Below are 24328 nucleotides of genomic sequence, written 5' to 3'. Positions count from 1 at the left end.
GAGGTTGGTATGAAGGCATGCGTCTCTATGATGGAAAGAAGGGCTGGTTTCCAGCAGAGAACGTGCTAGAAGTAACTACTGATCACCAGAGACGACGGAACGTGAGAGAGCAGTACCAAATCGCACAAACAACCAGTGAAAACACTCCTACAAGATGACTCCTACTGACCTATCCTAAAAGTACCAGTGGCAATTGCTACCCATCCCAATCCCCAATAGTTTCAGGTCACTCTTTTATGCCCCATTTTTAAAATGCAAAAAACTGACTGTTAAAGACTACAACATGAAATGGTCTAAAAACAACTCATCCTGGTGTGTGACCTTTCCTATTGAACTGGGAAGTTGGGGTTAATAAGTAACACCTTTACTAATGTCATCTTTAGAAAATTAAGAAAATCAAGAATTTTTACAAATGTCAGAACGGAAGCATGGATTGTTCATCAAAAATAAACTTTTATTGGACAGAACTGTTGTTGTCATGAGGTGACGGGATGAGCCCCTTTCATTATGCTGTCAGGGTCCACCTTCAGCTCCATAGAAACAGTGCAGGCAAGTTTTTATTGCTACATTTGTAATAATCCAACACAGAGAAACACACAATTAGACATTTTCAGATAGCTCCTTTTTCATGTTTACCCCAATGTTGACAAATATAACACTTTGGATAAAATGGATAAAACAAGTCTTGGACTTTACTCTGAGATGCATTGCCTTGGATGCAGCTTAATGCAAAGGTTTTTGATTATAAATGCCAACATACACTGCCAACATGCCACTTTATTAGGTACACCTTGTTAGTACAGAGTTTGACATCTTTTATGCCTTCAGAACTGCTTTAATTCATCATGGAATAAGATCAACAAGGTGCTGGAAACATTCCTCAGAGATTCTGGTCATCACACAGTTGCTGCAGATTTGTCAGCTTCACACCCATGATCAAATCACATGTTCCACCACAGCCCAAAGTTGCTCTATTGGACTGAGATCTGTGACTGTTTAGGCCATTTGAGAAAACTGAACTCATTGTCATGTTCAAGAAACCAGCTTGACATGATTTGAGCTTTGTAACATGGCACATTATCCTTCTGGAAGTAGCCATCAGATGATGGGTACACTGTGGTCATAAAGTGATGGACATGGTCAGCAACAATACTCAGGTAGGCTGTAGCATTTAAACAATGGTCATTTGGTACTAAGGGGGCCAAACTGTGCCAAAATAAAATCCCCCACACCATTACACCATCAGCAGCAGGCTGAACCATTGATACAAGGCAGGATGGATCCATGCTTTCATGTTTATGCTGACCCTATCATCTGAATGTCACAGCAGAAATCGAGACTCATTTGACCAGGCAACATTTTCGCATATTGACCAATTTTAGAGACCCTGTGCGAATTATAGTCTCAGTTTTATGTTCCTAGCAGACAGGAGTGGCACCCAGTGTGTCTTCTGCTCCTGTAGCCCATCTGCTTCAAGGTTTGATGTGTTGAGCATTCAGAGATTATTTGAGTTAGTTGCCTTTCTATCAGCTCGAACCAGTCTGGCCATTCTCCTTTGACCTCTGGCATCAACAAGACATTTTCGCCCACAGAACTGCCACTCACTGGATATTTGCTCTTTTTTGGATCATTCTCTGTAAACCCTAGAGATAAGTGTGTGATCCCAGTAAATCAGCAGTTTCTGAAATACCAACCACCATGTCATGTTCAAAAGTCACTTAATCAACCTTTCTTCCCCATTCTGATGCTCGGTTTAAACTTCAGCAGATTATCTTGACCATGTCTACATGCCTAAATGTATTGAGTTGCTACCATGTGATTGGCTGATTAGATATTTGCGTTAACAAGCAGTTGAACAGGTATACCTAATAAAGTGGCTGGTGAGTGTAGAAATGCTCTATTCACAGGTCACCCAATACAATGTTTACTACTCATATGTAATTCTTTAAAAAGGAGCAGATTTACCCAAATATACATTATTAAATAATAAACATGATTACCTTCATGGGTGTCATCCTCCAACTGGTATTGAGGGATTTTTTTTTTCTGTAAGAGTATATTGAATAAATAAATTAATGCAAAACATCAAGCATGTGATCAAGTATGTGAATGTATAAAGTTCATACTTAGAGTTCATTAGTTGGTACTAATCTTAATACCTTAGTACCAAAATTAGGGTGCAATTAAAAATATGCATTATAATATTCATAACCAGTGGCCGGTTGCATAAACTGCTAAGACTAGTCTTAAGTTAGTCATCTAATTTCTTTTTCTTCAAGACGGATCCAAATTTTTTATAAATCAGTTACATGAAAAAAAGGTAGATTGGCTTCATTTAAATATGAAAAGTAAGACTGTGTCTTAAGAGATAGTCTGACCAACTAGCAATTAGTTAAGGCTAATCAGTCTTAACTTAGCAGCTATGTTTATGCAACAGTCCCAGGGTTCCCAAACCTTGTTAGCTGAACCTCTACAAATGTAAATTATTTGAACTACCACTTGAAAATGTCAACTATTTTTGTAACCCTTCAAAAAATGTAAATGATTTTACTCTGATCCTGTTTATAAAAATTGCTTAAATGTTGCCTTTTGGTTGTTTTTAATTTTACAAAATTGTACAGTAATTTAGCTTCTATAACAAATCCCTGCAATTCCATCCAAGAAATACACAAAAACTGAGACCATAAAGTGCATTTTGTCTGTCTTTTTTCCATTGTGAAAGCAGAATAAATGTCCCACAACACAGAAAAGTTTTAAATTAAAAACGAACCAAATAACAGCGTATAGCAAAATAACTAGGATATCAAAATAAACAGACTAATCAGCTTTCAGATGGGAGGGGAAAAGGCAATGTGTCCAAATATACACAACAATACTTTGGTGTCAAACCACCTGTGATATGTTGTGCTACTACGGTCTACCAAGAGAGTCCCAAGTACCTCAGTAGGTTGTTTACCTGTTAAGATTGGAATCTTGTGAATGACCGATCGTTTCCTCACCTCTGTCCTCAAGATGCCTTGTGTGTGAGAGTGAGGCCGTTTTGAGCGTTTGTTTCATAGGTAGAGGTGTGGGAGGATGGGACGGCAGGTAGATGGCAAGAGTGCGATTTCCATTCTCCGGATGGACACAGCCAAGGGGAACCCTGAACCCACGAGAAATACAGAATTTAATAAGGTTTGTCTGAAGGTTTATTTGCTTAAGGAGCTGGGGCTACACAGGCAAAATACATCACTGTTTAGGAAATACACCCTCATAAGCCCCATTTAGTTTTTCAATTTGACATTCTCTACAATGCCCTGTACAGAAGACTGTATTCAGTCAAATTGTGCACTATGAGCTCGTGATTCATTTATTAGAAAGGGGTTTTATACCTGTAATGTAGTTGAGGTTGGCTGAGAGGTCTCAGTTGTGGAGGAAAAGGGGGCATGTTTCTCACCTCATTCCTGTAAATCACCTGATCACCATCATGCTGCATTTAAAACATGTTTAGAATTAAATTATAAAGTTCTGCAAGCCAAAAAAGGAAAACTGCAGTAAATAGTATTGGGCGAGATATATATATAATAACATGTATCTATAATAATAATAATAATAATAATAATAATAATAATAATAATAATAATAATATAATTAACATGTACTTACTATAAGGTTAGTAATTATAAATATTTAATTAATAAAAAAAATTAAATAATAATAATAATAATAATAATAATAATAATAATAAAAAAAATTTTTTATTAAATATTTATAATTACTAATCTTATAGTAAGTACATGTTAATTAATATTACACAGTACTTAAATATATAATTAAACGGTAACAAGGGCACCTTAAAAAAAAGTGTAAAAAAAAAAAATGCTGATTATCTGATTATCTCAATATGTATTACTGCTGAAATTGCCTAAAATTGATAATTAGTGGAACCATATTTTGATTAAACGGATATTGTAAACAAGTTTTTCCATGTAGAAAAGATCTAAACTTTCTAGAAATTTTGAATGTACTTAAGGCTAAATACAGCTGTTATGTATTGCTTAAAGGTGGGGTAAGTGATCTTTCAAAAACGCTGTTGGATATGGTTAATATATGAAATCAACCCAAACAGACACACCTCTCTTTTCATTGCTCCCCCTCCAATCCTATCCACCCTTCTCTAGCAGTCGTCAGCACGACTCTCACCAGTTGGCCTCCGTTACGCACGCAATCCAAGAGTGGATGTCTGTTTATCATAGCAGAAGTGCAACAAAATAATGCTTCACGAAAAATAAAGCGCAGATGAATGAATGACAAGGAAGCACAAAACATTTACGTACAGTACACAATAGTAATTACAAACAGTTAAGAGTTGGTTGTTAGTTGCCAACAGCACAGCAGCTCCAGACAAACAATGACACTCAAACCCAGTGTTTCTTGTGTGGAGCGGAATCAAAGCAACCTCCTTGTCTGTTTTCAGGCCTTCCCGCTTAGCTCTCTCCAGCGCTGTAAAGCTTTTCTAATATTAACGCAGGTCCTAAAGCTCTTGCCCAGTCATAACCTTCATTTTCCAGTGATTTCTTCTGAGCTTTTCACTTTTGTATTGTGTCTCATCTCCATTTCTGCAGTCTTTCATTAAATCTACCTCTTGCTCGTTCTCTCTCCTCCACCGTCATACCTAATGCTGACTGGCTACACGTTTGTGGTTCATGTGCCGGTCCAACTAACTTCCAAACAGCGTTTTTCAAATATCACTTACCCCACCTTTAAACTAGAAACTTCTCAATATTTCTCTATACACTGAGGCTGACAAACTCCTACTGTTGCAACAGTGCCACAGGAGTCTATGGAGAAGCTGAATATGGCTCTGGAGTGGTCAGTCTCCAGTGGTCTACAGGCAGGATCCAAGAGGGCTGTGTGATTGGGGTTCACTGGGGGAGAAGCACCAGCTGTGTCGACCATCACCACCATTCTTCCATCAGGAAGACACACTGCACAGAGAAGAAACATGCTTTTTGATCTTCTGGATAAAGTTACAGTATGTATAGATCAAGTTTCCATCAAGAGTACAGTGGTTTGTATAAGTTACCCAATAACTCTCTCACAGGGAACACACAGCGCTGCACACGAGTCTGTTCTTCTGCTGTTTCCAGATGAACTAAACTCACCAGCACACTCACTAACAGACCTTGCAGTCCCAAGCCCTGAGAAACAGAGGAAAGCCGTATATTGATCTTTCAGTGTTTAAATCATTAAAGTTGATACCAATCATCTTACATGACTTCAATGAATAATGGCTGGTCTCAGGCCTTTCATGTACCTCATAGGCCATGCCAGGGGCGTAAAGTGGCACCTCCAGGCTGAGGTAGAGCTCTTGCGGATCTAGTGAGAATCCCCCCAGCTCCACCAGCTCCCAGTTAAGCTTCATTCCTCCTACATACAAACTCCACTCAGAGGAGTCTAGATTACCATAGTAAGCCAATGTACGCACACCTCGCACCGTACATTCCCCTTCCAGCTTTGGCAAGACTAGGACACACGGACACAGATAAAAATAAATGTATTCGGTAATTGCTCTATTCATGAAGGATACATTCAGTGCTGCCTTAGTGGCTCACTTTGGACTTGTTGCTGCATTTATGCACCATTTTAAGGGACTTTCACACTGGCAATTTAGTTTGAAACGGAGTATGGTCCACATGAAAAATTTGTAACGTGAGAACTGCCAAACGGACAGTGGTACCGATCCAGAGACTACACGTAGGAGGTGTACTGAGTTCGGATGAAGTAGTTCTGTGGCGTAAAATCGATGTAAAAATGAAAAATGAATAAAATGAATGTAAAATCAACTTGTACTCTGGTACGCACTTGTTCAGGAAGTAACTAAAGTAAAACATTTTTATATGCTACAAGTGAATTTAGGCATCACAACATTGTAATGTACAGTATGACACATGGAAATTCATTTTGAGATTAGCTTATGATTACATTTGACTTTAAGAGAGAGGCTATTTGTAAGTGAAAATAGTGACAGATGCCCTTTACACAAAGTGAAAATAGTGTCCGACTAGTATGTGTATAGTCCAAAGAAAATACTGCAATTTGCAAATAGTGCAAGATGCCATTTATACTTCCTGCAAATAGCGGTTGATGCTATTTGAACATCAGTGTATTGTAGTACATGAAACAGTATGCAAGAATAACATTGTGTAAATTATTATTTTTATTATAATCATAAATGGATGCTGCCTTATTGGGACCTTACTTGTCCTTATCCCAAAAAATCCCACCCAAAAACCTACCTTGGATTCAAACTCAGGTCAGTCATGTCAAAAGCTAAATCCATTATTCTTATTCCCTGCAACTTTTCCAGTTACCAGGTAAGTTTCTTTTGTAATTTTGTCTGACTCAATACAATGGTTGGCAGAGCAAGCGTAAATAGCCTTGGCCAAAAAAATGGGCTAATTGCACAGTGAAAATTTGTGTTAAACTTTTTGTGGGTGGACATTACATACCTACATCCTGCAGGTCTGCCTCAGCAGTAGCAGGATAGTTGTAGATCTCTCCATTAGGAGACAGAATGAAAGAGAAGACCCCAGAGAAAGTGTATCTTCTTAAACGGTCTCCCAAATACTAAACCACCAGAGAAGGAAGCAAGCATGCTTTATAAAAACATCAATAAAAAGGACTTTGACAAACAAATGTATGTGGTGCATCACCTTCTGTGAGACGAGTGGATGATAGAAGGGCATCTGAAACAGATACATGTATGTGTTGTTCGGGACAGGGTTTTGAGAGAGATGAACACCATTTCTTTCCATTTCCTCCCATAGCACCAGCTGACCTGCTACAGTCACATTACCCAGAGAAACATCATGAGGAAAACAGCACAAGGAGATGGAAAACTCTCCCTGTGAGGGTACAGTCTCTACACAGAGAGAGAGAGAGAGAGAGAGAGAGAGAGAGAGAGAGAGAGAGAGAGAGAGAGAGAGAGAGAGAGAGAGAGAGAGAGAGAGAGAGAGAGAGAGAGAGAGAGAGAGAGAGAGAGAGAGAGAGAGAGAGAGAGAGAGAGAGAGAGAGAGAGAGAGAGAGAGAGAGAGAGAGAGTGTCAAATGGCCTTGTCCTCTGCAAGTAGATGGTTCCTTGCCAGAACGCAAAGTGGACCAGACCTCATGTAGATAGTCTGGCTATGTGAGAAAAGTAACGTAGCAACTAGAGAAGAATGTGTAGGTGGTTTGGCTTGTGTTTCTCACTGTTAATAAGCATGACTGGTCGGGGCTGGTGATAAATATAAAGTTTTCTGAATGTCCGTTGCTGAGTCAGACTCCACGCTGTATCCTCCCATTCACGCAACAGGAAGACGTCAACAAAATATGACTGAGAGTAATGTCCATCAATCACGTGACTCTGGCCGAGGGGAGGAGATAGACAGTCGATAATAGAAACATTACATTTAAAAAATGTTATATTTGGGTAAAGGAAAAAGTGATTCATTTCAACCACACTGAGGGCATATGATCTCTGGGGATACCTTGATGAATCCTCCTTCAGCACCAAAAGGAATACGGATCTCCAAAGTTCCATTGTTGTCATGAATCATGTAACCACGCTGTTGGGCAACACACTCAGACAGGTAACGTCCACCAACACCCAACTTAAGGCCCTTTTCTATGAAGGGAGGATGGACCAGAGGGGGGAGGTTGCGTGGGAGAGACCACAACACATCTGAACCATCCATTCGGGCCTGATCTACAAGAGGATTTGAAGAGGTGGGTGAACGTTTGCATTAAAGAATCAAGTTCAGAAACATAGTACATCCTAAAGCAACAGTTTATGATCTATAAATATCAACGAGGAGGATTCAAATGGGAGATGGGAAACAGCAAGAACAACATACTCATAGTGCAGGCCACTGACATGTCCATAGTCAACAGGGTCCATTTAAGCTTGTACAAGATGGTGGCACTGACCACTTCCACGCCAGTCTCACCCAACTGAAACCATTCAGACAAAATGCGATTTGTATAACAGCTCACAATGAAATAAAAAATTTAGGCTTTTATACCAAGGAATTTATTTTTGGGTGGACTACTTTTATCACCCTTGTGTCATTGTTTTAATAACAGGTCCATAACCTTCCTTCTGTGGAAAACAAAATATGATTTTGAAACAACATTGGGACAAACTGAATTCCAAAATATCAATGTTTCTTCTTCAAAATATTTTCTTTTATGTTACACAGAATAAAGTAAGTAATAAAGTTGTGGAACAATATGAGGGCAAGTAAATGATAATTGTCATTTGTGGGTGGAGTATTCTTCAATTTCATTTACAACTGGAATTAAAGCAATGTCAAGAATTCAAGATAAGCTTAAGGCTGGAATATACTACACAACAAGATGTTTTCTAAAATTGGCTCAAAATCAAACATGTTTGACATCCTCTAACTAGATGTAAAAGTCTGTGTCCATCATACACTACAATTTTCTGTGAATTGTCAACTCCAACTGCCAAAAACCAATGTAATGTAATGTAATGAATTCCATCCTTCACATGATCATTGTGAAAAAAAGTAGAAAAAATGTTTGAAACCTAGTCCTCGGATTTATCCTTTACCTGTAGCATGTACGCCAGCTTGGATCTGTAGGCACAACGCAGGAGGATGCGACTGTCGGTGGTGTTAATGTGGTAGCCCAGCAGGTGTGCCATTCTCACTGGCACAGTCTCCTCCCTCATGCCACCCTCCTGATGAAGGGCAGGTATGCGGAACACCACCCTCCATTCCCTCAGACCCTCATCCAGCTCCTAAGACGAACAAAAAACATATGTATTGATAGCTGGGGAGGGCTTGTGGCTTACAAGTCAAGTCACCTTCACAATATGGATTGTTTCAAAGCAGCTTTACTGAGATAATAGGAAATTACCGTAACAGATTGTTTAGGCTTTCCAACAGCTCTAGGATAAAGTTATTGTCCAGCTAAAGTTAGTTTTGATTGATTGATTCAATTCCGCTGCGAAGATCATTAGTTATTAACTTAGGGGCCTCTAACACAACACGGTTCTAATAGCAAAATCCTTAACGCGCTCCGGCCGCCCATCCGCAAAAAAACAGTGCCTGGTGTCTTGAGAACGCACTCCCTGAAATAGGTTTGAAGGTGCAAACAATTGTCTGTTATCTCTGCGCAAACCTCAAAAACGGAAACCCGCGAAAACGCAGACATGCGCATTACGTGCTCAGTCCAAAGGTAAGCGCGTTTGAATATATATGTGCGCAGGCGTGTAGTCCTTTACAAATCAACCTTCAATAAATTACTTGTCTGGCCTTAATTTATAATACAGAAATGTTTTTTGTTGCATACATTTTATCTGTACTGAGGTAAAGGAAAGGGCAGGAGGCCTTCACAGGGGAGGGACTGGTTGATTGCCATCCTTCTTCTGATGTAACAAGTAAATCAGGATTTATAGGGAGTGTTCCAGCTGACCTAATCTATGCAGCCTAACATTGAATTATAGAAGTCTATAATGTGTTGTGTATGCTAGGCCAAAGAGATGTGTTTTTAGTCTAGATTTGAACTGATAGAGTGTGTCTGCTTCCCGAACAATGTTAGGAAGACTGTTCCAGAGTTTTGGTGCTAAATAGGAAAAGGATCTACCGCCAGCAGTCGATTTTGATATTTTAGGTATTATCAACTGGCCGGAATTTTGAGATCGCAATAGACGTAAAGGACTATAACGCACTAAGAGCTCGCTCAAGTACTGGGGAGCTAAACCATTTAGTACTTTGTAAGTAATCAGCAATATTTTAAAATTTATACGATGTTTAATAGGGAGCCAATGCAGTGTTGACAGAACCGGGCTAATTTGGTCATACTTCCTGGTTCTGGTAAGAACTAGCTGCTGCATTTTGGACCAGCTGTAGTTTTTTTATTAAGCGTGCAGGGCAACCACCCGTAATAGCATTACAATAATCGCTCGATGGTGTTTTAAGCCCCCAATGGCTCCTTAGAGGCAGCTAACCCTACCCTCAACCTTAAACCTACCCATCCCCTCGCTGCCTGGAAGGCGCCGTTGGGGGCTTAAAAACGCCACAATAATCTAGCCTTGATGTTCATTGAGAGCATATGACGTTAATTATATGCCTGCGCACATATATTCAAACGCACATAACTATAGAACCAATTCTTAATTCGCATGTGAACGCCATCAGCGTTTATCACAGGTTCGCGTTTAAAGTCTATGTAGAGAGAATGGTGTCGTCTTAGTGGCCCCTAATTTAATAACAAATGATCATTGCGATGGATGCGAATCAATCAAAACTAACTTCAGCTGGAAAATAACTATTAAAGAACCGCTATAAAGCCAAAACAATCTCTGTTATATTAAATTATGCGTTTATCTCTGTAAAGCTGCTTTGAAACAATCTACATTGTTAAAAGCGCTATATAAATGAAGATGACTTGACTTGACTTAATTAGATATATTTTTAATATGAAAAAAATGCGGTTTTACAGATACTAGACACGTGACTTTCAAATGAAAGATTGGCATCAAAGAGCACACCCAGGTTCCTAACCGACGATGAGGACTTGACAGAGCAGCCATCAAGTGTTAGACAAGTGTTTTTTCAGAATTAAGTAGTAGGAAATTGCTAGTCGTACAGTTTTTATATCAGCTATGCATTCCATTAATTTTGTGAATTGGTAAGTTTTGTCAGGGTGTGAAGAAATACGGAGCTGTGTATCATCAGAATAACAGTGAAAACTAATGCCATGCTTTCTAATGATATCTCCCAAGGGTAGCATGTACAGAGTGAACAGCAATGGTCCTAGTACTGAGCCTTGTGGTATACCATACTGAACTTTTGATCGATAAGACATCTCTTCATTTACTGTTACAAACTGATAACGGTCAGATAAGTATGATTTAAACCATGCTAATGCAATTCCAATAATGCCAACATGATTTTTGAGTCAAAAGAGTGACAAAAGAGTGTTGTGGTCGATAGTGTCAAATGCAGCACTAAGATCAAGTAACACTAATAGAGAGATACAACCACGATCGAAGCAAATCATTGGTATTTGTTAATGAGAGCTGTCTCAGTATGGTACCGTCTAAAAATCCTTGCAGATATCATTTCTTTCTAAAAAGGAACATAGTTGTGAAGATACTGCCTTTTCTAGTATCTTTGACAGAAAAGATAGATTCAAGATCGGCCTGTAATTGACTAATTCTGTAGGATCAAGTTGCGTTTTTTGAACAAGCGGTTTAATCATAGCTAGCTTAAAAGTTTTTGGTACGCATCCTAATGACAAATGAAGTAATGATATTAATTGGATCTATGACCTCTGGAAGCATTTATTTCAGTAGCTTAGTCGGTATAGGGTCTAACATACATGTTGTCAATTTAGATGATTTAACGAGTTTAGAAAATTCTTCCTCTCCTATAGCAATGAATGAATCAAACTTTTCCTTAGGGAGACTACAATGCACTCCCTGATGCGATACTGTAGTAGATGGTTGCATAGTTATAATTTTCTACCTGATATTATCAATCTTATAAGTGAAGAAGTTCATAAAATCATTACTGCTGTGCTGCTTGGAAACTTCTGGGCTTGAAGCTTTATTTCTCGTTAGTTTAGCCACTGTTTCAAATAAATACCTAGGGTTTTGTTTATTTTCTTCTAATAGGGTTGAAAAATAAGCAGCTTTTAAGGCCTCTCTATATGCAGTCGAGCTCTCTTTCCATGAAATGCGAAATACCTCTAGTTTTGTTTTCTTCCAGTTGCGCTCCATTTTTCTGGCTGCTCTCTTATTATTTATTTATTTTTTTTATTATTTATTTTTATCAGAACAAGGTACATTGAAAGTATTCAGTGACAAACACTATTAAAGGCTTTTGCTTTTTCAAATTTTTCACCTACAGATTCCCATCCCAACACAACAACCCCAAATGCTAAAAAAAAAAAAAAATAAATAAAAAAAAAAATAATATAATATAATAATAATAATAATAATAATAATAATAATAATAATAATAATAATAATAATAATAATAATAATAAAAAATAAAAAAATAATAAAAAAAAGTAAAATAAAAGGAAGGAAGGAGGGGGGTCCTCAAATTACTTTAAAGAGGGAGGAGTATATTCTTCTCAAAATAGTTTATTAAAGGGTCCCATGTTTTGTAAAATGTTCTGGTTGATCCCCTGAGAAAATATTTAATTTTTTCAGTTTTTAGAAACATCATTAGATCACTAAGCCATGATGACATATTAGCTGGATTGTGTGATTTCCACTCCAGGAGAATCCTTCTTCTAGCTATTAATGTGGCAAAAGCCAGGGCATTCTCTTTATTTTTATCTATTTGGAAGTCGTCACCTCTGACTCCAAACAGAGCCATTATTGGGTTAGGGTGAATTCTTAATTTAAAAGCTGAGTTTAAGACCTCAAAGCCTGAAAACCAAAATTGTCTCAGTTTAGGACATGACCAAAACATATGGGTTAGATCTCCCTTTGAAGCCTTGCAGCGGTCACACGTTTCATCTATATTTGGGTACAGTTTAGCCAATTTTGTTTTACTATAATGAATACGGTTAGAGAACTTTCATCTGAATCAGATTGAGTCTTGCACAAGATGAAGTCCCATTTACTCGATCAACAGCTCTATCCCAGGTGTCTTCAGATATGTCGATTCCTAACTCTCCTATCCATTCTGTTTTGATCTTTTCTATTGATACATTTTGGAACGACATGATCAGGTTGTATATTTTTTAAATAAATCCCTTAAGGTGTGAAGGGACCCTCAGAACTAAATCTAAACGTGACTCAGAGGGCAATTGTGGAAACAGAGCAGTGGGCTTGGATAAAGTGACGAACCTGAAGAAATCGAAAAAAATCTGTGTTTTGAAGACTACATTTTTTAACAAGATCATTGTAACTAGCAAAAGTATTATCAATAAAAAAGTTACTACATTTAACTAGGCCTAGGTGTTGCCATTGCTTGAAAGTAGAGTCTAGCTTGGCAGCCGGGAAAAGATGATTATTACATATGGGGTTTTCCAAGGAAAAATCTGTGAGTTGAAATGCTTGTCTGAACTGGTTATATATTTTGAGAGTCGAAATTACAACTGGACTTGAGGAAAACTGCAATGGTGAGAATGGTGACTTCATTGTAATTAGCACGGCAAGTGATGTTGACTTGCATGATTTAGCTTCCGCTGCACACCAGTCTGTATGTGGAGACTGGAACCAATAAACTACTTTTTGTAAATTTGCTGCCCAATAGTAATTTAACAAATTCGGGAGAGCCAATCCTCCATCTTTTTTTGGTCTCTCAAGAAGCTCTCTACGTATTCTTGGTTTTTTGCCACCCCAAATAAAAGGAAGACAGCAATCTATTAGTTGACTGAAAAAAGGACTTTGGCAGGAAAATTGGGAGACTCTGAAACAAATACAATAATCTGGGTAACACATTCATTTTAACATAATTGATTTTACCAGCTAGAGACAAATATATAACACTCCATCATTGGAAGTCAGATTCAAGTTTTTTAAGTATGGGACTGTAATTTGCTTTAAACAGACCAGTGTATGAATGAGTAATATTAATTCCTAAGTATTTAAATCCTGATTTTGATATGCAAAAGGGCAAGTCTGTATCCATAATCTGATCTGCCATATGGTTTATAGGGAAGCATATACTTTTAGAAAAGTTTAGTTTATAACCTGAAAAGAACCCGTAGTCTTTAAATATTTTCACAATCTGAGAGGCACATGACAGCGGGTTAGTTATATATAATAATAAATCGTCAGCATATAAAGAAACTTTATACTCGACATTCATTCTTTTAATACCACAAATAGACTGTGAGGTTCTGAGTACTGATGATAGCGCACATGGCACCCTTTAGCGTCAATATGAGACGCAGATAGAAATGGGCCAGAAGGTGCCTCCTAGCGGTCTAACCCTAACCCTACACCAGACCTAAACCTACCCATAACCTAACAAAGCTCTGTGCGTCTCATCAATATGAGTTATTACGCTAAAGGGTGCCATGTGCGTTCGATGTAGACGAAATGTCAAAAGCGTCAGTATTATGACGCCCAAGGATGAGAATGCGTTGCAAAATAAATAGCAAAGGGCTAAGGGGACAACCTTGCCGTGTACCTCTAGACAGAGATAAATATTGTGAGCATATTTTATTTGTGATTACGGCTGCCTTTGGTTGATGATAAAGCAGGCGTATCCAGGAAGTGAATTTTGAGCCGAATCCAAATTTGTCTAACACAGCAAATAGATAGTTCCACTCAACTCTATCAAATGCTTTCTCTGCGTCCAGAGAAATAATCACTTCGGGACTACTCTCTGATGCAGAGGAATGCACAACATTAAGAAGTTTTTGAATATTAATGAAGGAGTGACCCCTTAATGAAGCCCGTCTGGTCTTGTGAAATAACATCTGGAATTATATGCTCTACTCTAGAGGCCAATACTTTAGATAAAATTTTTACATCCACATTTAATAAGGAAATCGGTCTATAGGAACTACAATCCAGGGGGTCTTTATCTGGCTTCAGGAGAACTGTGATATGGGCCTGTGTAAGACTTGATGGCAATGCCAACTGTTCGAGAGAATTATTGAACATACTGAGAAGTAAGGGAGACAATTTTGAAGAGAATTTTTTATAAAATTTGACGGGAAATCCGTCTGGTCCCGGGGCTTTACCGCTCTGCATGGCTTTGATTGAATCTTCTATCTCTTGAAGTTGTAAAGGTTTATCCAGATTACTATTTTGATCTTGTTTAACTGAGGGTAAGTTTACATTAGCCAGAAATGTGGACATAAGAGTGTCATCATGTGGAAATTCGGAGGTATACAAATCTGAACAGAATTTTTGAAAAGTAGAATTAATTTCTTGAGGATCCACTGTAATTTCTTGACATGTTTTCTTAATCTTGGGAATAAGCTGGGATGCTGATTTAATCTTTAACTGTTGGGCGAGAAGACGACCTGCCTTTTCTCCATGTTCATAAAACCTAGCATGGGCAAAAACCAGATCACGCTCTGTTTTTTCTGTCGATAATAAATCATATCTTGTCTTAAGGCTCAGTTTTTCTCTATGTAGCTCTGGTGTTGGAGCCATAGCATATTGGTGATCAATTTTCTGTATAGATTCAATAAGTTTCTCCTGTTTTCGTTTCTTTACTTTATTACGTGAGGCAGAGTACGATATTATTTCTCCCCTTATTACAACCTTGAATGTCTCCCATAATAATGATGGTGATATAGAGTCTGTATTATTCGTCAGTAGAAAGTTGTCAAGCGCGCTAGATATGAATTGGCAAAAGGTTGCATCTGAAATTAAAGTAGTGTTCAGTCTCCACACAGGCTGCGATGGGTAATTATAAGAAAAACAAATATCAAGAATGACGGGGGCATGATCTGATTCAACAATAGCAGAGTATTCTACCTTTTTTATTGAGGGGACAAGCCTTTTATCTGTAAAGAAATAATCTATCCTTGAATAATGTGAAAAACAAGATAATTCTTTTTTATCAGGAAATAAAAACCTCCATGGATCCACACAGCCAATTTGTGTCATATAACCAGCAAGAGTCTGAGACATTTTTAAAAGGGGTACCGTTTTAGGGTTGGAACGATCCATAGTTGTATCCATCACACAATTCATATCTCCACCGAATATAAGATGGTAAGTGTTTAAATCCGGTAACAAGGAAAATATTTTTTTAACAAAGTTAACATCATCCCAATTGGGTGCGTAAACACGGACCAAGACTACTGGAATATTGAAGAGATGACCTGATACAATAATGTACCGCCCTTGGGGATCTGAAATCGTTCCAGATGCAATAAACTGTATTCTTTTGTGAATAATGACTGCTGCACCCCTAGCCCTATGGTTAAAACAGGAGTGATAGACCTGGCCGATCCAAGTTTTCCTTAGTCGGTTATGATCTTCAAATGCGTAAATATGCGAGTTCTTTTTACTGGTCCGTTTAAACCTCTAACGTTCCAACTAACAAACCGCACAGCTGACCCTCCAGTACTTGTAACTTTATTACCAGTGTCTACCATTATTTATCGATAATTGTCTGTGTGCCCAAATATCGTATACCCCCAGAAAGATGTACCCCCTGTCTGTGGTTGACGTCCCATAGAAAATGCAAGAGAGAGAAAAAAAAAAAAAAAAAAAAAAAAAGGGAACAGGGAAAACTATAATACATTCTAGATTTGTCTGTTGAACAAAGACAAACCGCAGCTCACAACTCTCTTTCAACTCCTGATGATCCAAGTCCATATCCTTTTCCGTTATATCCCAGAGCTCCCGACATAATGTAGCTAACCAGAAAAACGTAAGCATAAAATGTAAAATCAAGCCTACCAATAAGTGTATAAGCGGACCACAGGTACATTACCAGACACAGTGCCGTATTAATTAACAAAAAATGTGAATGTAACCAAAGATAAATAAATAAAAAATAAATGCTATATAAATAAAACTTCAACTTCTTTTTCTTCAAAAATAAACAAAAATAAACAACTAAATAATAATATATAGATACAATTTACTACATTGCGGGCCAATCAACGGTAAAGTTGTTCATCATCATTACTAGCCTACTACTGAATAACCTGTTAACTAGCACAGCTAAATAAAGTGCATTATGTAATAGACCTAAAACAGACCTATCACCTGATATCAAATGCAGGATCTATGACCTAGGCCTAATAAATGAATTGTGAAAATAGGGCATTGCAATTGTCAACGCAGAACATAGACCACCCTAAAACAAAAAGTGCACTTAGAAAGATTGTGCTAAGATGTAAGTTTTCCAGTCTTTGTAGTGTTTTTAGGCCAACCTAGTCAACATGTCTCTTCTGTAATTCTTAATATTGCTGCCATAATATCAAGGTTTATTCACGTCTGGCAATCCGCAGATCGTAGCTGAGCTTCATCAGGCGTATTGAAAAGCAGTGTTTCGTCCTCAAAACGAACTCGTAGTCGTGCTGGATGAAGCAACTGGAAACGTACATCCTTTTGATACAGCAACTGTTTGACGTTTTTAAAAGCGGCGCGTTTTCTGACGAGATCGGCGGAGATGTCAGGATAGATCCTCAAAGTAGAGTCCTTATACTTTGCCTCATTTTGTCTGGCCCATCTTAGCGCTTTTTCCTTCTCCTTGAATCTGTGAAAACACACAACCAGTGGGCGAGGATGCCGACCTTCCTGTGGTTTTGGCCCCAAAGATCGATGTGCAGGTTTTTCAAAAACTTCGGGACCCATGACTTCCATTAACATCTCGGACACGAACTTGATTGTGGATTGGCCTTTTTCGCTGTTCTCCGGGACGTTTAAGATCCTGAGATTTGCTCCCAGCGACCGGTTTTCCAAGTCATCAACTCGATCCAGAAGTGTCGCGTTTTGCTCTTTCAGAATTTTGATAGTTGTTTCGGCCGCAGCCAGCGCAGCGAAGTTATCGCCCTCGAGTGTCTCTGTAGCACACAAGTGGGACTGGAAACTTGCCAAAGTCTCCGTTAAAGCATTCACCGATGCCTGAAGTGGCGCCATCGACTCTTGGATCAGAGCTGAGATGTCATCTTTTATCGAAGCTCGTTGCTTTGTTAGCTCCGTTACTAACTGGCACATGGAAACACCGTCATTATCTGGAAGAGCTTCTTCAGACTTCCCTGCGCTAGCCGTCGTGGCTAACTTGCTAGCTAAACTGGTTCTCGTCATTGGTGGGGCATTTGCTGCCGCTTTGTTCTTATTCATCTTGCTGTATCAGTGCGATTGTCGTAAGCACCACTTCAACGCTTATAAAAATGATTTAGACTGCTTAAATTGCGCTATTAAAGTGTACTTTATCAGAAACTGTCGGGAGCTCTGCCGACACGCGTCTGCACCTCACATTGCCAAACCGGAAGCCCCCTTCTGGCTGCTCTCTTAAGGGCCTGAGTGTGCTCGTGCTCGGGAACAGACACAGTCTCTATATGATGATATCTAGGTGAAAGAGGCTCTATGTGATGGGATTTATCTGACCTTGGTGACTTGAGGCAGCTGGCAGACAGTCGGTTAAGCCAGTCTGTCTGCTTCCTGACCTGGGCCCCAATTTGTCATGTTTTATCTCTAAGACTATGAGCCAAATTATTAGAGAGAAGAGCAGCACCATCCCAGGAGGGATGAATACCATCTATTTTCAACAGGTCAGGTCTGCCCCAAAAACTTTTCCAATTGTCTATGAATTCTTTATTATTTAGCGGACACCACTTCGACAGCCAGCCATTGAGTGAACACAATCTACTAACTATCTCATCACTCCTGTGAACAGGAAGGGGGCCAGAGCAGTGCTTGACATTGTACTTGCAAGTTCACACACCTTTTTAATGTTAATTTTGGTGATCTCCGACTGGCGGAGTCAAACATCATTAGTGCCGACGTGAATAATAATCTTAGAGAATTTACGATTAGCATTAGCCAGCACTTTTAAATTTGCTTTGATGTCAGGCGCTCTGGCTCCCAGCAAACGTGACTATGGTGGCTGGTGTCTCTATTTTCACGTTCCATGTAACAGAATCACAAATAACTAAGGCATATTCAACAGAATTCTCAGTGGGTGTTTCACTGAGGGGGGCAAATCAATTTGTTATGGTAATCGGAACGGAAGAGCGTTTTTTATTTATTTATCCACGACTACAGCACCTCTCCATCACCCATTTGCCCTGCTGCACGGGCTCTAATTCAGCCGGAACCGAATCGTGTAAAGGGTTCACTAGGCTAGGCGCATCCAAAATAGTATCTAAAGCTCTTGCACTCTTGCTATCCTCAATTAAAGTTTGGATGCGTGTCTCTAGTTCTGAAATCTTCTCCGTCAGCCTGACTGTCTCCCTGCATTTATCACATATAAAGCCTATAATGCCGACAGAGAAGGCTATGCTAAACATGTGACATGAAGTGCAAGTGATAATAACAGGAGAAGTCATTACTCACCGTGTTTGTTGACTGATTCTTACTCACTTGGGCTTTTGATGAACTCAAAGGCGCGGGCGCGCGAGAGAAAAATAAATAAATAAATAACTGAGCGCACGGGTGGCGCGTTAACAGGCTAGCAAGTTACTAGCATGTTGTGCTAGTAGTAACGGAAGCTAGCGATGTCAGGTTAATGTGTGATGTTGGGTAAGCTGTATTTAGTAGTATAAACAACTAGAAATGATAGTAAATAATGGTTCAAAACAGAAAGAAATACAAAGTTAATACGAAGCTTAGATGAAGCGTACAGCCACAAACCAACTCACAGCAGCAGCAGTCACAGCGAGGCAGACAGGAGCAATCGATCAGGAGCTGGCGCTCTGGCTCCCGGCTATGTGACTATGGTGGCTGGTGTCTGTTTTCACTTTCCGTGTAATAGAATCGCCAATAACTAGGGCACATTCAACAGGATTCACAGTGAGTGTGTCTCTATTTGTTATGGTTATCGTAACAGAAGAGCGGTGTTTTGTCCCGCGACTACAATGTCTCACCGTCACCCAATTGCCCTGCTGCACGGGCTCTACTACAGCCGGAACTGTACTAACAGAACTAACACTGTTAAAAGGTGAATTGTGTAATTTGTGCAATAATAGCAGCACCAAACAGAATTACAATCTGTTTGAGTTACAATTAGAATTATTAAATTTATTTGTATAGTGCCATTCACAATACGCATTGGTTCAATGCAGGTTTTAGTGCTTTATCATAGAGCAAGTTGTAGGGCTGGGCAATATGATGATATACAACGATGATACAAGTGTGAAGACAAAGCGATCCTCCAAATTTTAATTATATGAAAATATTATCGGATGTTACAGTTGAAAAGTCTGATGCTCGGGCAGATAATGGTCCGTTTTGCTGCAAGTAAATAATTCTTGAAAAGAATCAATAAAGATAAAATTAGGTTGTCTTAAGTGTAAAATAGCTGACGATCAAAGAGTTTTTAGCATTATCCAAGTTTAATTAGCAATCATTTAAGCTACAATGTTGAGGAATATAGCTTATGGCTTTAAGTAGTGTCTCTGAATTCAGGCAGCAATCAATGGCGTGGCTTAGGTTTTCACTTATTTTCTGATCAAACAATGGAAGTTAACTCAGTTCACAGGTGCTGCTAGTCATGACAGACACAGGTTAATTCAGATACATTAAATCCAAATGGTCCAAATGCACACAGTCTCTTACCACAGGGGCTGGGGTTACCCACGCTGTACCCATGTGATTATTAGGAGGCAGCTGTTTCAGCACCGACACCTAGGGAATAGAAAAGCATCATGGGACTGGTTTGTGTTTCCAAACAACAGTTTATTTAGAAATTTGCAATTTATAAAAATAAAATATAAGAGATTTGTTTCACCTCCATGTAGTTCTGCTCACAGATAAGCTCCCGAGGCCCCCATGGGACCTGAAGAGGGCAGGTGAGCTGTAAAGGGTAGGATTTCTCCTCCCCATTTGAGTCCTGATTTATAAACCACACCAGCAACCGAAATTCTGCCTCCCTCTGAAACCACAAACAGAATTTTTTGACAAAAATGTTTTTTTTGCATAAGTCTTCTCCTCATGATGCTGGCCACCTCTGGTAAAATCCCCACATCCTCAGTTGAACAGATCATGCAGTTCTACCCCTGTAGTGTAATGGCCTATGTCAAGAGTGTGACTTAGGCCGTTTTATTTGGCCCAAGTCAAAAGATTTTACAAGCCATTTTAAAATTTTAAAAGGCAATTTTACAAGCTTTTCAAGATGGGAGCTGCATCAAGAAGAACGAACCTCTGAAGTTATTTTTCTTTTTTGTTTTGTTTTCTGAGAAACCTGAAAAATGACTAGGCAATTATTTTAGGAAGGTGACGAGATATATATATAGATAGAAGAAGGCCAAATAATGAATAAAAGTAGGGGACGGGAGGGGGAGAAGAGGGAGGAGAGGAGGAGAGGGTTCTAGCATAAATCATATTTAAATCAATTGAATGAAATGTTAAACAATTTGCAGTTTTCTTGTATGTGTTAAGGAAACAGTAAACCAATTAAAACAGGGTTTGCTGTAGCACTTAAGTTTTTTTTTTTTTTTTACATTTTTACAGTGTATATAAAATGTAAGGAATAGTTTTACAAAAAATAATGACAACTCAGTGACAAGGGGTTGAGAAGCTTGAAAATAATAATAATAATAATACCATAATGGCAGGCCATACTAGATGTCTTTGAGTGAGGAACAGACTGAAATGTAGATCTTTTTACAGATTCACAGAAAACATTCCCTCTGCAACAGATTATTTATTTTGGTCTACTCCCCACATAAATATATCTTATGGTTTTAGAAGACATAGTATAGCTCACAAGTTATATGAGCTTACTTTTTAAGGTGCTTTTTGTTGTTTTCAAATTTGACAGATGTAGTGACTTTCAACTCGTTTAATGGAAAAGCCTAATTTTGAACAACATTTAAAGTACATCTTACCTGGTTCTCCACCAGACAGGCCAGGTAGGAAACACGCAGCAGTAAATCACCCCAGGAGTCAAGAGCCATAGTATAACCACACTCTGCCGCCCACTGACCAGAAACCTCATGGACCTCAGAGTCTTCTGTGAGAGTGAAGACAATTACATCACCATTTTAATGACCAGATACAGGGTGAATTAGGGTAATCTGGGACATTGGGCACAAATTTGCTCCATTAATAAGCAAGTCTACTCTACCTTAAGATCAAGTAAGCCATTATGATATAGTATTTGTTTTGTCCTTTGATTGAGGTATAATGTTGACTTTACAATAAATTGCATAAATCAAAATTACAAAACTGCCCCAGATTACCTTAATTCACCCACACAATACGATTGAAACCAGGAACAATTGAGTGAGAAATTAAGTAATGTTAAATTTTGACAAGAAACAAAAACATCCAGTTATTTAAAAGAGATGCTTTTTAAAAAAAAATGAATACCTTGAACATCAACCCTAAATTTGTGGCCAAGGAAATTTGAGTTGACAGACAACCAGAAATGACGATCATGGCACTCTGTCCTGAACATACCTGAGAAATAAACACATTTAAACACCTTGTAATACTTTGTTGTCCAATTGTCTATAGAAAAGCATTAACTAAAACACTTATTTGCTTAAACCATATTTGCTTACCAATAGGTATGGAATCAGGAACAGAAATAGGACATAAACCCAGCAAAAGAAACCTGAAAAACAATGTTTTCTTATCTGAAAGATAATCACGATCCCCTGTAAGCGAAATTTTTCTTATTGGGGAAAAATCCAAACTCACCATAAAAAAGAAACGTAACACATGACCATAAAGATCATTTCTGCCAACTGTATACAGATTTTGAATAATGAAAAACGGATTCTTCAAAAACAATTTTGTACCGATTAACTCGAGGTCTTTTTTCTTCTTCTGTGTTTTTTTTTTTTTTTTTTTTTTCTTCAATAGATCAGCCGTCGCGTGGCGCTTCATTTTGACTGTTAAGCGCACCTGTCAGATTGACCTAGTTAATTAATTTGCATATCACGTATCACTAATCATTAATCATTAACATTCATTTGCATATCAGTCCCGTTTATTTTCCATTTTGCGAACAAGTTTCGCTCTACAGCACGTCAAAACTCGCATTTGCTAATTATTTTCTGTGTGCGAAAGTCGAGACTGTTTGGGTGTTCTTTTGAGTCAGATCTTTTCAATCTGACTGATCCAGCAAAAATTGCATTTGATAATAGCAGAAATGTTACAAATAAAACTTACTGTAATATTTATGACTTGCTTATGACATTTTATTAAGACGTAAAGTAATGAATTGTAGGCCTATTGTTTATTGTAAATGCAAAATATAGGCTATAGTAAAAAATGTTGTTCAACTGAATAATGGCTGCAACAACCTGAAACTGGACATAAAACCCTTTTGATGCAGTAAATAAGATTTTATATGAGTTGTAGAGACATCTCCAATATAAACGTTAGATGGTATATGTATGATGCACCACAGATCACTATTTTAAAATGCATTAACTGTTCATGAATGTTCATGAGTTAGGGCTACTTATTGAGCTTTATAATGCTTCTGACTTAGGCTATCAAAGGGATAGTTCACCCAATGAAAATTATATCATCATTTACTCACCATCATCTTGTTCCAAGCCTGTATGGGTTTCTGTTGAACATAAAAGAAGATACTTTAAAGAATGTTGGTAACCAAACATTTGATGGGCCCCAATGACTTCCATAGTATTTTTTTCCTATGAAAGTCAATGGCTACCGTCAACTGTTTGATTATTACTAACATTCTTTAAAATAGCTTATTTTGTGTTCAACAGAAGAAATAATAGGTTTGGAACAACTCGGGGGTGAGTAAATGATGGCAGAATTTTCATTTTTGGGTGAACTATCCCTTTAATGAAACGAATGAAAAAAATCAGATTGTTAATCAGATGTTGGATGAAAAAGGCGAGTCAGGCAGTCTATGGTCAGGCGACTTGACAGTCAATCCACATACACTGAAAATCTTCTGCAATCATGTGACTTTCCGGTGTAAACACATCATTATTTCCGTTATAATGGAAGCGGTTGTTGGTGAGGTTGTTACCCCAGAAGATCTGGAGGTAATTTGTGGTATTTTCTTATGTCTGTTTGAAATTATGCTCTGTAACCTCCGATTAATTGTTATTATGTGTGCGCTTAGAGCTTTTTATTTGACTCCCGATGATAATTTGAATAATTTGAGCCTGTGTCGTAGACACGTTGTCAACTTTGTATTATTTTTATTTTCAGAAATTCGAGAAGAAATACAAGGCAGAGTTATCAAAGGGGTCTGTGTCTAAAGATACTCAGTTCGAGTATGCGTGGTGTCTGATCAGGAGCAAACAGTCGGAGGACATCAAGAAGGGAATAGTGCTGCTCGATGGTAACTGCATCTGCATTTTAGCAAACAGTGTAACTTAGCCTAACTTGTAACCAGTCCAGGGATGCCACGACATGGAAGATTAGTAATTTAAAAATAAAAAAATTGCTTTCATATCTTTCTGATTATGATATTTTATTTGTGAGGAATTGTAGTTGACAGATGGCATTCATCTTTAACCTGTTAACTGTCACCCACTTTTTGGAAATGAAAGGGTTAAAAAGTTTTGAGTTTACTCTAAAGCAGATGTAATGAACTTGCTAAAAAGTTTCCAAGGTAACTTATTGTCCAATTTCACAGGATGACATTTGTATTTAAGCTTGGAATGATACCTAATTTATGATGATGACTGAAACATCTGATTGGGAAAAAGGGGTTTAAAAACTTTCAAAGTGTCATGCTACC

The 24328-nt window shown here is 38.2% G+C and overlaps 3 protein-coding genes across 7 annotated transcripts in view; 2 read left to right on the top strand and 1 right to left on the bottom strand.

The window, feature by feature from the left end:
- Window positions 1-2688, top strand: part of arhgef15a (Rho guanine nucleotide exchange factor (GEF) 15) — a 42242-nt gene extending 39554 nt beyond the window's left edge. For 3 of the 4 annotated variants that reach the window (XM_084113956.1, XM_084113958.1, XM_084113959.1), the window contains exon 16: window positions 4-2688. In XM_084113956.1, coding sequence (XP_083970082.1) covers window positions 4-158 — 155 coding nt within the window. In that variant the 3' untranslated portion in view covers window positions 159-2688. The remainder of the gene's footprint in view (window positions 1-3) is intronic. The other variant, XM_084113957.1, reaches the window with a different exon arrangement.
- Window positions 439-22471, bottom strand: LOC311082830 (uncharacterized protein). 2 transcript variants are annotated; one of them, XM_084113960.1, is made up of 19 exons: window positions 22297-22471; window positions 22158-22210; window positions 21964-22053; window positions 21480-21604; window positions 20381-20524; window positions 20209-20277; window positions 8593-8781; window positions 7874-7970; window positions 7508-7725; window positions 7230-7383; window positions 6696-6904; window positions 6492-6609; window positions 5297-5505; window positions 5066-5180; window positions 4798-4967; window positions 3372-3469; window positions 3000-3142; window positions 2001-2046; window positions 439-563 (listed from the first exon to the last, which is right to left on the bottom strand). In XM_084113960.1, exons 1-18 carry the CDS (start codon window positions 22332-22334, stop codon window positions 2012-2014), a joined length of 2274 nt encoding a protein of 757 aa, XP_083970086.1. In that variant the 5' UTR covers window positions 22335-22471; the 3' UTR covers window positions 439-563; window positions 2001-2011. The 2 variants fall into 2 exon arrangements, with proteins under 2 accessions (XP_083970086.1, XP_083970087.1); XM_084113961.1 differs by having other exon boundaries at window positions 6696-6823; window positions 22297-22461.
- A 1032-nt stretch (window positions 22472-23503) lies between these two features.
- Window positions 23504-24328, top strand: part of cldn15b (claudin 15b) — a gene marked incomplete at its 3' end in the record, with an annotated part of 112984 nt that continues 112159 nt past the window's right edge. The window contains exons 1-2 of the mRNA XM_084115355.1: window positions 23504-23624; window positions 23794-23926. Coding sequence (XP_083971481.1) covers window positions 23580-23624; window positions 23794-23926 — 178 coding nt within the window. The 5' untranslated portion in view covers window positions 23504-23579. The remainder of the gene's footprint in view (window positions 23625-23793; window positions 23927-24328) is intronic.

The sequence above is a fragment of the Abramis brama genome (assembly GCF_963993115.1).
Source record: "Abramis brama genome assembly, chromosome: 5".
Classification (NCBI taxonomy): Eukaryota; Metazoa; Chordata; class Actinopteri; order Cypriniformes; family Leuciscidae; genus Abramis; species Abramis brama.
Note: the sequence above shows the minus strand (reverse complement) of the source record. Positions and strands in the feature narration are given on the sequence as shown.

Excerpts from the sequence above, each read along its gene's own strand:
- LOC311082830 (XM_084113960.1), bottom strand. The coding sequence starts at position 22,334 with ATGATCTTTATGGTCATGTGTTACGTTTCTTTTTTATG. Across the intron at positions 7,971-8,592 it reads AGCTGGCGTACATGCTACAG|TTGGGTGAGACTGGCGTGGA; the intron begins GTAAAGGATAAA and ends GAATGGTTTCAG. Across the intron at positions 5,181-5,296 it reads CCCCTGGCATGGCCTATGAG|GGCTTGGGACTGCAAGGTCT; the intron begins GTACATGAAAGG and ends TCTGTTTCTCAG.